We start from the raw sequence: 13,312 nt of genomic DNA, 5'->3' as shown, positions 1-13,312 counted from the left end.
AGCTTGGAAACTTGATCAATTTGAGGTATTCAAGGTTTTTTTTTCACTGATAAATCGATCGGTTTTGAGTATTCAAGTAACCCCCACGATTGCATTTTTTTACATTTGAGTTTTTTCATAATTAAGCAAACATTTGAGTTGTGAGTTTATGCGAGGTAGAATTTGACCTTTAATAAATAACCCCCATAATGTGTGTGTGTATATAAAATCCTATAGTGTGTGTGTGGGGGGGAATTTATTAAGGCTCAAATGTCTGGGTTCCTGAATTCACTCACATTTTCTGCAATTGTTTTGACTGAACCAGGAAGCTTAAACCTTCATAAATCTGCCCATAAGTGTTATCGGCAAATATAAAATGCTGCAAGTGTGTCTGCGCAATGGTAAGCAGATGCTATAACCCACTCTTTAAAAAAACACATTTTTCTTGCTGTAATTCTTCATGTATGTTTACGATCTCTCTATTCATCGTTAGGTGCACAATTGATTTCAACATATAAATGCCCCCTTTATTTTAATAGATCTTGGTTGAAGATACGGCAATACGATGATATCAAAAAATATTTATAATTTCCCCTTGCATTGTATAACCTTGCTAAAGAATTTTAACTTTACCTAGGTTTCAGACGTGTTCAAATATATATATATATATATATATATATATATATATATATATATATATATATATATATATATATATATATATATATATATATATATATATATATATATATATATATATATATATGCTTTTGTGTGCATTTCAAAATTCATAATGAACTGCTCTGGCAAAGGCTATACACGTCCAGTTCACTACAATTATATTAATTATATACATGGTGAGACATGCTGTGGGCCTTTGTCCACACTCTTACTGGAAAACTCTCTAGCTAAATTATACATTGCAACTCTCCTTTACATATATTTTTCAGTTGTTAGGAGAATAATACTGACATCTGATATTAGCATAGCACTGTGCTCGCAAACAGTGCTACAGTATAATAATTCATACGCTGGTGTAATGTACCAGGAACTAGTAATTTCAATACAATGTGATTTTTCATTTGATGTCAAATCCAGATCTTGTTTAGACCTACAAATTCAAATGATAAGGGGCGTGTGGGAGGCTGCTTCGTGTTCCCCAGGCCACTCTGACCAGAAGTTCATTCTGATTTGAATTCCCCTATTCTATAAATATTAATGCTCCTGTACAATGGAAGAGAGACAACCATTATATAGATGCATAGTAAGTGAGAACAATGCCTGTATACATAGCAAATGAAACAGACACAGGACTCGAGCATTTTATTTTATGAAGTGCCTTTTTTTAATGACAGTGTTAATTTAGCTTCCTGCTGTGCTGTACATGAGTTAAGTTGCTTAGTTGTTTCTTATTCCATATATCTATGCAAAATAGCATTTTAATTACCACATTTAATATTCAATTTTTGTTTCTCTGTTCATTTTTCCCATCCTCTCTGCTAACTGCAGCCACTTATTACTAGCTAGGATTGCTCCCTGATCTCTGCGGCAGGTGTCTGTGTTCCATTTATTTCCTTCTCTTTTATAAGTACCATTTCTTTATTATAAAGCCTGTCATCTTTGTTTTTTTTTTTAAATTAATCATCATTTCCTAGGGGTTATGCATAGTTTCAATATATTTGAATCATGCATTATTACATACGTGACCATAATGATTAAAAAGAGGAAGAAAGTTAATGAAGGAATTAAAGAAATGCAAACAGATTTCTTTTTAATTGTATTTAGGATTGGTTGTTTCTTTTGGATAGAAAACAGTCAATGGGTGTTTTTTTTTATCACTCCAAATGCATTGAAGTGAATGGGCATTTTTCTTGGTGAATTTTTGTTGCGGTTTCTAAAAAAAAAAATCCGCAGATGGCGGAATGCAGTCTTTTGCTGCGAAACCATGTGTGGTGAAAAAATGTAAGCCAATATTTGTTATTACATATTGTCACGAAAACGGGACTCCCAACCAAACATACATCTCTCAAACACCTTACACACAGGTTAGACTAACATCAGACACCCCAAAACACCCCAACACCCACATAACGAATTTGCTGCCAGATATGGCAGATATGGATAACACCTTTGCACAGCCCCCCTGTAGAAATGTCTGATTTAGGGTCTCTTTGTGGGCCCAAAACTAAATGCCTCCAGTGTTAACCCTTTACAATACTTCTCTGGCATGACACATATTTATAAAGTGACAACAGAACGGTATAATAAATGTGTACATAGTAAACATACTAGAAAAACTTCAATGGTTTTTAAGCAAACTTAAATTGGGAAAAGAAGTGGACACAACATTATTTTGCAGTTTTACTGTCAAAAATACTTAATCTAAAAATAAGCCTGATGGATAAAGGACAAAGACAATATTCTTTCCAGAGCTAACATGGTTACATTAGACATTAAACATTTTTATCTTCATGGTCTATAGTGTGAAGCCTGTAGATTCATTGTTACAGCTTCCTTTCAGTTCCTAATGTATTTTTTTTAATGCATTATTAACTATCCCTATAAGATGTACTGTATTGAACTTCACCAGTCCTGCAAGATATGACAGCCATTAATAGTTCATCTAACATCAGGCTATGAGGTATTACATAATATCTTCATTGTCCGCATCAGACTACTAAATTCCAAGTGGACCTAATCAGGAGTCTTCAGTACATTAAAGGTTTAAGAGCACTCAGGGGCAGATTTACCTAGGGTCGAATATCGAGGGTTAATTAACCCTCGATATTCGACTGTCGAATGTAAATGCTTCGACTTCGAATATCGAAGGATTTATCGCAAATAGTTCGATCGAACGATTCGTTTGATTCGAAGGATTTTAATCCATCGATCAAACGATTTTTCTACGCCCAAAAACAGATTGCAAAGCCTATGGGGACCTTCCCCATAGGCTAACATTGACTTTGGTAGGTTTTAGCTGGCGAACTAGGGGGTCAAAGTTTTTTTTAAAGAGACAGTACTTCGACTATCGAATGGTCGAATAGTCGAACGATTTTTAGTTTGAATCGTGCGATTCGAAGTTGAAGTAGCCCATTAGATGGTCGAAGTAGCCAAAATTCAAAGTTTTTTTTATTCTATTCCTTCACTCGAGAGTTACATTTTTCTCAACTGTTTCCAACAATACTTGAATTTCCCTGCTTGATCAAAAAGCCCCTCAAAATACAGTATATGATTTTTATGCAGAAGTAGATGTTAAGAGTAATCATCCTGACAATGCAGTACAGTTAGCTAGCAATGGGCCAATCTGTGCCATTTTGCTTCGAATTTACCACAAAATTCAGGAAACGCCAAAAAATTTGTGAAACGCATTGGTCAATGGGCATCAAAATAATTTTGACGTGAGCGATTATTTGTTCCAAATGCATTAAAGACAATCGACGAGTGACAATTTTGACGCACACCAATTTTTTTTTTGTCGCGGTGGATTTTTCACTGGTGAATTGTTTCCTTTTCGCAAATTTTTTGGCTTGTGGCAAAATGCGGAAATTTGCTGCAAATTAGTGTCTGGTGAATTTATTTGCCACTACAGTTAGCCATTACTTTAATAACACTTATAAACAGGTCAAGATAATAAGCAATTTTGCCTTGAACACTCTTCTGTTTAAACATATCACAAACTAAAATACTGTTGTGAAAGGGGTTGTATACCTTTAAATCAAATTGTAGTATGATGTAGACATTCTCATTATAAGACTATTTGCAATTTGTTTTCATTAATGGATTTTTGAATTATTTAAAGAAGCTATTTGTTCAGTAGCTCTCTATTTGAAAATACCTGGTTGCTATGGTCCAATATACACTAGCAACCAGGCAGTGGTTAAAATGAGAGACTGTAAATGAATAGGAGAGGGCCTGAATATAAAGATAAGTAATAGAAAGTACCAACAAAAATAAAATTGTAGCTTCATGTAGTGATAATTTTTGGCTGCTAGAAGACCATTAATTTATTAACCATACAAACTACAGTAAACAAATGAAACCAATTGAAAAGTTGCTAAGAACGGGCCATTCTATAACATACTTAAAGGTGTACAACCCCATTAATACTTGTATGTAATACAGGTATACAAGTTTTACAAAGTACTTATAATATTCTAAATGGAAAACTGAAAATTTGAGTTTAAAGTATTGTAACATCACCAAGAATCTAGTTAGCTGAATATATCACAAATGTAGCCATACACAAAAAATGTGCTACAAATCTACAAAACAAGTGCTACAAATCTAAATTTAACGCATGCTATAGATAAACAAATGGAATTTTTAATTAATAGAATATTCTGAGCATATTTTCATTGATCATAGGTGCAAGTGTTTAAATGGGTTGTTCTCCTTTAAAATAAAGTTTATGATGTAGAGCAGTGATCCCCAACCAGTAGCTCGTGAGCAACATGTTGCTCTCCAACCCCTTGGATGTTGCTCCCAGTGGCCTCAAAGCAGGTGATTATTTTTGAATGCCAGCCTTGGAGGCAAGTTTTGGTAGTATAAAAACCAGGTGTACTGCCCAACAGAGTCTCAATGTAGGTTGACAATCCACATAGGGGATACCAAATGGCCAATCACAGCACTTCTTTGGCACCCCAAGAACATTTTTCATGCTAGTGTTGCTCCCCAACTACTTTTACTTCTAAATGTTGCTCACAGGTTCAAAAGGTTGGGGATCCCTGATGTAGAGAGTAATATATTGACATATTGCAATTGGTTTTCATTATTTATTTGTGGTTTTTGAGTTATTTAGCTTTTTAATTCAGTAGTAATCCAATCTGCAATTTTAGCAATCTGGTTGATAGGGTCCAAAATATCCTAGCAACCATGCATTGATTTGAATAAGAGACTGGAATAAAGTAATAAAACGTACTAATAACAATGTGTAGCCTTACAGAGCATCTGTGTTTTAGATCGGGTCAGTGGCCCACATTTTAATAAATCTGCCCCTAAGTCTAATACAACTGACTTTAGGGTAATGGCACACGGTGCTAATTGTCACCCGCAATTTGTCGTTGCTACAAATTGCCAGAAAATACCCTGCCATAGATAATATAGAGCATTATCTCTGCTAAAACACTTAAATTGCATAATCGCTCCAAAATTACTCTGAATGCATTTTTGAGCGATTACACTCTGTTATACTGTGTTACACTCTGGGCGGATTTATCAAAATGTGAGAATTGTGCTTAGTGGTGAGCAATTTTTTTTACCAGCCATGGAAATTTTACATTTCACCATCTCAAAATATTTTCCCACAAAGGCGGCAAAATTTTGAAAAAAAAACAAAAAAACCCATAAACCCTGATGTATTTTGCACCAAAAAAGTCATTGTGAAAAAAAAGTCTATCAAATGTAATGAATTTTGCGCTGAAAACGTTGCTGCGGTAAAATGCCCTGTTGACCTCAAAATATATTTTCCTGCAGTTTAGTGAAATTTGTCACTCACCACTAATTGGGACTTTAGTGAAGTATAAATGAGTATATTGGTTGATATTGGCTTTACAGCTGGAATCCTCATTGCTGGGAGTTAGACATCCATAATTGTGACCAATCAGCAAAAATCAGCCCAGGAACAGTGATTTGTTTAGGTTTATAGATTTTTAACATCATTATAAACTGGACCTAACTAGACCATTTCTGATCAGATGTCCATTGGTTGTCGGTATGCTTTGGGCATCTTGTTTCCCTTAGATTACTGTGGGATTAGGTGACAGTTGAAAAGAGGAGATTGTAATTGTTTCTTGACAACAGCAGCGACGTGACATTTACATATAAGAAAGCAAAGTATTTTATAAACCCTGGTGGACTCATACTCCAAATCTTTCCACTTGCAAATGTAAGATATTGAACAGTGCAATTTTTATCCTGAAAACACTTAACAGCTGCACTGTATAATTTCACAAATCCTTTGCCCCATCTGTTCTTGTTTTTACCTTAATAGAAAGTAATAGATGGCATACACTGCTGGGAATGGCGAGCAACACAGCCGGAATGATGTGCATTCTATCTTATACAATAAAAGCTAATGGTGCTGCATTTTGATTTTTAACATTATCAGACCAAGGGGCAAATTTACTAACCTCCGAAAATTCGCCAGAGACGACTTCGCTCACATCGTAACACTTCGCCAGACGTAGATTCGCCAGGACAAAGCTAATTCGCTAAAATCCAAAGTTGCGTCCAGGACCCCGAATGCTTACGAAATTGTGCTAGCTTTACATCGCCAAGCAAATCGAAGTTGCGCTAGCGTTGGCTAATTTACATATGGCAGGAAGTTAAAGTTTAATGGACGTACATGTTGCGGCAAATACATTACACTACACAAGCCCAGGAAACCTTCATAAAATAAAATATATGTTGTTATATTGCCCTACACATGAGCCCCCTGTATAGTTTATGTGCCATATGTTGGGAAATGTAGGGGGGGAAGCGGGTTACCCCAAAAAAGATTTACACTCTTTTGTAGCCTATTATCTTGAAAAAAGAAAGACTGCAGCGTTTTTTGGGACTTGCACTTCACCTGGTCTGAGGTGGAGAAGGCAAGTCTGACGCAAGAGGTAACGTTTAGTAAAATCCGCATCTTAGTGAATTTGCGTGGTTGCGTCCATTCACCAGAGTGAAAATTCGCCATGAGTTGGGGAGCGAAGTACCAATAAAGTCTATCTCCTTTGCCAGCGTTGGTCACTTCGCCCCTTTAGTAAATTTGCCCACAAGCATTTTATACTCACAATGCAAAATTATTCACATATGCAGATTTGGACACTATCAAGGGTCAAATTTCGAAATTTATTAAAATAGGATCGAGCTGCAAATTTGAATTGAGTTTGAATCGAATTCGATCGACTTCGATTACAATTTTTCACCAGTCTACCAAACCACTCCAGATTGATTGTAGGAGGTCCCCCATAGGCTAAAAAAACAATTTGGCAGGTTTTAGATGGTGAATAGTAGAATTCAAATTCTTAAAGGAACAGTACATGATAAATTTCAAAATTCAAATTTAGAATTTTTTTTAAATCTGAATCAAATTAGTCGAATTACACTAAAATAAACTCGAAACTAAATTTAAAAATTTGAATTTTCAATTCAACCCTTGATAAATCTGCCCCTATATGTTATTTGCACTCCTGCGTTATTGCAGACCTTAGTCTGAAATATCATAAGTGTTCCCACCATTATGGTGTATATAATGGAAAGGACCACATCCCATAGTGTTCTTGAGCCTTTAGAAGAGACTTGTGTTGTTTGTACTTGTACTTAGGGATGTAGCGAACTGCCGATTTGGTGTTCGCGAACACCGGCAAAAAATGCGAACGTTCGCGAACAGTTCGCGAACTTCGAACACCCGCTAAAATCGTTCGATTCGAACGATCGAAAGATTTTAATCGTTCGATCGAACGATTTTCATTCGAATCGAACGATCGAAGCATTCGATCGAATGCTTTTCATTCGATCGAATGCTTACAATCGTTCGAACGAATGGAAATCGTTCGATTTTTAGCGGTCGAAGGAATTGGAATGGTCGAATGGTCGAACGATTTGTATTCGAATCGAACGCGAATTCAAAATGCGAACGTCGCGCGACGTTCGCGAACATTCGGCGGACGCGAACGGTCGAAGTTCGCGCGAACAAGTTCGCCGGCGAACAGTTCGCTACATCCCTACTTGTACTTAGTGTTGTTCCTCTACAGAAAAACCACCATGTAGTACCAGAGTCCCAGGGAAGGGTGTTTTTAACCCTAGAGCAAACTTTATAAATCAGATTAAGGGCTTACTATTATTATTATGTTACCTGCCAGCAGTTTGGCTCAGGGATAGGGAGTTCCTGGAGTAATTCATCACTGCGAGCATTCTTCTAGTGTTGGAGACAAGTTCACCTATAAGCAAGTACTACTTCTGGGTATAGCAAATAATTAGCCCATGTAACATCATCAAGTGAACAAAATTGTCTAAATTATCAGTAAAGTGAATCCACCAAAGAGATTTGTTTGAGATCCATCAAATAAAGTATTCCTTTATTTGCTTTATAAACCCCATTATCCAGAGAGCTCCAAATTACAGGAATGCCTTTTCCCATAGACTCAATTTAAGTTAAGTAGTTTTAATATGTAAAAATGACTATTTTTTTGTAATATAAAAGCAGTACCTTGAACAGATATAGGACCTGTTATCCAGAATGCAGAAAGATCCCTTATCGGGAAAACCCCAGTTTTCAAGCATTCTGGATAATAAATCTTAGCCTATACTTTTAAGGGAATGTATCTATCTCTCCAGCAGATGAGGAGAATAACAGGGGCCTAACAAATTTAGCCAATCAGGTTTTTTAATTCTTGAAGCATGCCTCTGTATAAAAATGAAGCGTCCATGCATCCAACTTGCTGTACTTTATTCTTTATTTTTGTAATGGATAACCCAAGCGTACAGCTTTTGTACTTTATTCCGTAATCTCTTTTTTTTTTTCTTTCTTATGTAATGCTGGTTTTCTAATTTATCTAACACTGAGATGTGAATCAATACACTTACAAACCTGTGTTTACAAAGCTGCATTTCCTATTTTAATGCATACTTCAGTTTTGTCAAATAAATAGAAAGCCCTTTAGTACATGTGGACAATGTGAATGTAGTATTGATTTGTCAAGGCGCAAAGTGCATCTGCAGAACTAGCTCCTTGGGCTTATCTAAAAATAACATTGCTCATTACAATTGATTATTGTGTTTGAAAGAGCATGTTATCAGTCCTAGCTTTACGCTGTAAGTGCTGTGCTGTCGGACGTTGGAATTTGTTAAACATATATACTGCATAGGTTTTCAATTTGCATTTAACGGTTATCACTGGGGCTTATACAAATTCAAATTCAAGAGAATGTGTTTCTATTCACACATTTCTCATTTAAAAAAAAAAAAAACATGTTTATAAAACAGACCTGATTAGTGACTAAGGGGTTTACTGCTAAAGGATTGTGTTGGATCCCATTTTTTCCTTTTAAGAAAAGTAATTTACAATAGCTCCAGTAAATCACAAATTCTGACAAGTCGACTAAATCGGACAAAACTACTGTAACAATCACAGGTCACACAATGTACATTCAGCACATGGTAAATGTTAGAAACAGTGGAATAAAAATCCTGTACACTACAACACACACACACACACACACACACACACACACACACACACACACACACACAAGCCCTATTCATTTAATTTATCTTGAACACAGGTGTACTGCCCCTTTTGAATCACAGACTAATTGAAGTTGTTGTATCATGGAAACTTATTCTGGGAATATATTATTCTGGAATGCTTATCTGGTTGGCACAAATGAGTAGCAGTAAGGACCACTGCAATCTGCTTTCTGCATCTTGTGGTAGATTAAAACTTGGCACACACTGCAGAGAGCAGCATGGGACAATCCTGATCTTAAAGCTTGTTATACGCAGGCAATAATTAGGGCTCCCAAATACTTTGCATCCCTCTGCCATCTTGGCTAGTACATTGGGAATACAAACTAAACGCATGACACCGGTCCAAAAGGTTTTTAATGCATTTATTTTTTATTCCTTTTGTCAAAACGGAAACTCATTAGCACAATGGAATGGTTTCATATGAAATCACGCACATGGGCATATTTAAGTATGAAATCAGAGCTCACCACAGAAAAACTCGCCCTTTTCTATTTATTCTTATGGGAAGCATATTAACCAAATGGTGAGCTCTTTCACAAGATTTTGGAATTGGGAGCACACCCAGTGTACACAAATTGCTTTACCTTCTGATGTGTCTCTCTGACATATGGCCAAGTCAATCAATGTAGTAGTTAAAGGTGGCCCAGCACTCACCAACATTAATTGCTGCTTTATTGGGCCATATCAAATGTAAACATGGTTTCAGGGGGGACAAACACTTCCCTTCAGCAGGTGAATCTGATCTGAAAAAGGGAGGTGTTTACCCCCCACCAAGTGCTGGACCCCCTTTATCTACATGAACTGTAACTTTCACCCATTGATAAATATATTTTTTCCATTGGAAAGTATAGAAAGTGGGTGATTTTTTCTGTGGTGAGCTCAATGTCACATTTTCATAAATCTTCCCCTAAAAGTAAATGTTAAGGTGAACATCCTCTTTAAATTATTCTCATGGTATATGAGAATACTTTATAATCCTTCAGTAAATCTTTATTCACTGCTATAATTAAAAAAAAAAATGCTTTCAGTTAATTGATATACCTTTTTTTAAATGTGACATGGACCCAACTGACTCTCTCAGTGGCAAAGCTGACACAGTTTTAGTCTAAATCCATGTAAAGCTGATGCAAAAGGTGGATCCAAAGATATTAAAATGGGAGGATGTGTATATTTACAGTATGTAAAGCTTTTCTTCCACATGTTACAGCTAAGTCATATAATTCTTCTCATAACCTTTCATGCACTTAGGGGCACATTTACTAATGGTCGAAGTGAATTTTTGAATTAAAACAACTTAGAATTTCAAAGTATTTTTTGGGTACTTCGATCATTGAATAGGCCAAATTCGACTTCAATTTGAATTGAAAATACTTAGAATATTCGACCATTCGAAAATCGAAGTACTGTCTCTTAAAAAGAAACGTCGACTTCGCCACTTCGCCACCTTAAACCTGCCGAATTACTATGTTAGCCAATGTGGACCTCCTAGAAACTATATCCAAAATTTGGCTAAGTTTTTCTACGATCAATCGAACGATTTTAATTTGACCTAAAACGGGCAAAAAAATTCAAAAAGAAAAGTTTGACTATCGAATTTGACCAATTCAATGGTCGAATCTCAACGTTTTTTAACTTTGAAATTCGACCCTTGATAAATGTGCACCTTAATGTCCCCCTATTTGTGCCTGTAAGTTATTTTCCCATTTAGATTGTAAGCTCTATGGTGTAGGGACCTCCACCCTCTTGTCTCTTTAACGCAAGCTCTTAATCTTTATTTTAACTGTACTTTGTATTGTAATGACTGTTTATTATACTACTGCTGTGCAGTGCTTCGTTCACAAGTAGTGCAATATATAAAATATACATACATTAAAACAGAAAACAAAAGTGAAGGACTTGGTAAAATGGAAGAATTAGTCAGCCGACTTGAATACTTTTGCATGGTGCTATATATCTAATGCAGTTGCATGCATTGATGGGGCAAAACACCAGAAAACAACATTATACTTCTTGTTGTTGATGCTTTATACTAATTATTTAAAATCTATTTTCCTTTCTCTTAACAGGACTACCACAGCCAAAGATAGATGATGTTTTCACTGGCCTCACAATAGAACATGGCTTTTATACATCCAAGGACTTCTTACCACTAGTATCAAAAGCAAGCAAACAAGGTCAGTTAAATGTAATATAAATTGGAAACAAAACGTCACATTGCTATACATCACTAAATATTTATTTTTTGTTTTTCCAAATATACCGTTGTTGCTGGTTCTTCTTGGAGACTTATATTCCATATTCCATGACCTTGACAGGTTTTAGATGGTGTATTTTTGGATTCTAGCTATTTCAGTGTATAATAATCTAAAAAAAAACATAATTTTTTTGTTTTTAAAAAATCCAAAAATGTGAGGCGTTTTTTAACCCAAGAATGTTGAGTTTTGACAAAAATAACCAACCTAAAAACTTGAATTTCCATGGCAAACACAACTCTAACCTTTATAAATCTGCCCCTAAGAGTCTCTACTCCCTAACTTCACACCATGGAATAGCTTCCATAAGTACTTCTGGGCGACATATCTTGAGCAAAAGTTGAACACCAATGTCCATCAATAAGTCGTGTATCACTTTTTTGTATGCTATATTTTAATTTGCCAGTTAATTGCCTATTTTCTTACTGGTCACTGGCCTAAAATGTAATATAAGTAAAAGTTGATCACAAATAAAAATCATATTGTTTCTTCATCCCAATAAGGCATTTTAAAGGCTAAAAAAAAATCTAAACTGACATTGAAATCTCCAGAGAGTCAATTAAAAAAAGTTGCACAATTCGAATTGACGCAAAATTTTGTTGCAATGTTTTTTCACGCTGACTTTTGAAGGCTGATTTTTTGCTACATGAGTTAAATTTGTGGGTGGGAGTTAGGTCCACTTTGTTTCAATAAAAAAAAATGAGAAAATGTTGAGTTTCAGAAAATTCCTTCTAAGCATTACATTTCACATGACTGCTTCAATGCTGGAAGCTTTCATTATATTTTTCTTTCTTCGAAATGATGTGTAAAGCTTATAGTAAAAGATGGTAATTCTTACCTTGGATTTCCACAGCATAACGTTTTATGATGTGATGCAGAAAGCACAGCTGAACAACATAAATATGAACAGTGCTGACAAAATGGCTTACTACAGATCTCTGACTGCTTTTAATAAAAACTGGATAAAATAAATAGTATAGAATAGATTTAGGGTTTTGAATACCGGAAGAGAAGACTCTACCGATATATTAAAATAGTGGCAAATTTATGACATTAATATTGAACATCTTCTACTAGTTTTAGTTTTTACAACCTACAAGATTTTGAAAATAATCCCTAAGGAGTAATTGTAAAATGTTTAGGAACTGTGTTACATAAACAATCCACTTAAAATCATAAACTATATTTTGGTCTGTAAGTATATATACAGTACATACAGTATGCACACATTGGTTTTGTTAAAAATATTTACTTGAATATTTTTCCTAAATGTATTAAATCTTTCTACATGCTGCTCATGTGCTTTATTATTCTTAAAACCATTCTGAGTCTGCAACTTATTTGCTTTATTTAAGGCATTTGTGCCTGCAGATACATCCATAGACAATATTGTATGGGCTGATAGGAATTTCATATTTCGTTACATTAAGGGCATTAAAAAGCTAAACTTCCTTTACTTCCTTCTGTTTCTCATATTATTAGTGAAGAGCGAATCTGCTAAAAAATGTGAAAAATTTGTGCAACACATTGTCTATGGGCAACCTTTTTGTCACTGCAACTTTTTTGTAACTAAATGTATTAGAGTCTATGGGTGACTTTTTTTTTTGTCTTGGTGACTTTTCAAAAAATATATTAGTTTATGGGTGACTTTTTTTCTCACTCGAAATGCACCGATGTGAATGGTTTTACAATTTTTAAAAAGTAACAAAAAGGAGCAAATGTTGCTTTCAATAGTAGTTGTTTTTACAAATAACCTTAAAGGCACTGAAAATGTTCTATTTTGGTGCTGACTTGCACTTCACACTACAGTGAAGTTCAAGGTGCAAAAATGACATGAAAACTGCCAT

The 13,312-nt window shown here is 35.1% G+C and overlaps 1 protein-coding gene across 1 annotated transcript in view; it reads left to right on the top strand.

The window, feature by feature from the left end:
* The window catches only part of dpyd.L (dihydropyrimidine dehydrogenase L homeolog), a 404,384-nt gene that overhangs the window by 175,653 nt on the left and 215,419 nt on the right, over window positions 1–13,312 (top strand). Inside the window, exon 9 of the mRNA XM_041590529.1 lies at window positions 11,280–11,387. Within this exon, the coding sequence (XP_041446463.1) occupies window positions 11,280–11,387 (108 nt within the window). The remainder of the gene's footprint in view (window positions 1–11,279; window positions 11,388–13,312) is intronic.

The sequence above is a fragment of the Xenopus laevis genome, chromosome 4L (genome assembly GCF_017654675.1).
Source record: "Xenopus laevis strain J_2021 chromosome 4L, Xenopus_laevis_v10.1, whole genome shotgun sequence".
NCBI lineage: Eukaryota > Metazoa > Chordata > Amphibia > Anura > Pipidae > Xenopus > Xenopus laevis.
Note: the sequence above shows the minus strand (reverse complement) of the source record. Positions and strands in the feature narration are given on the sequence as shown.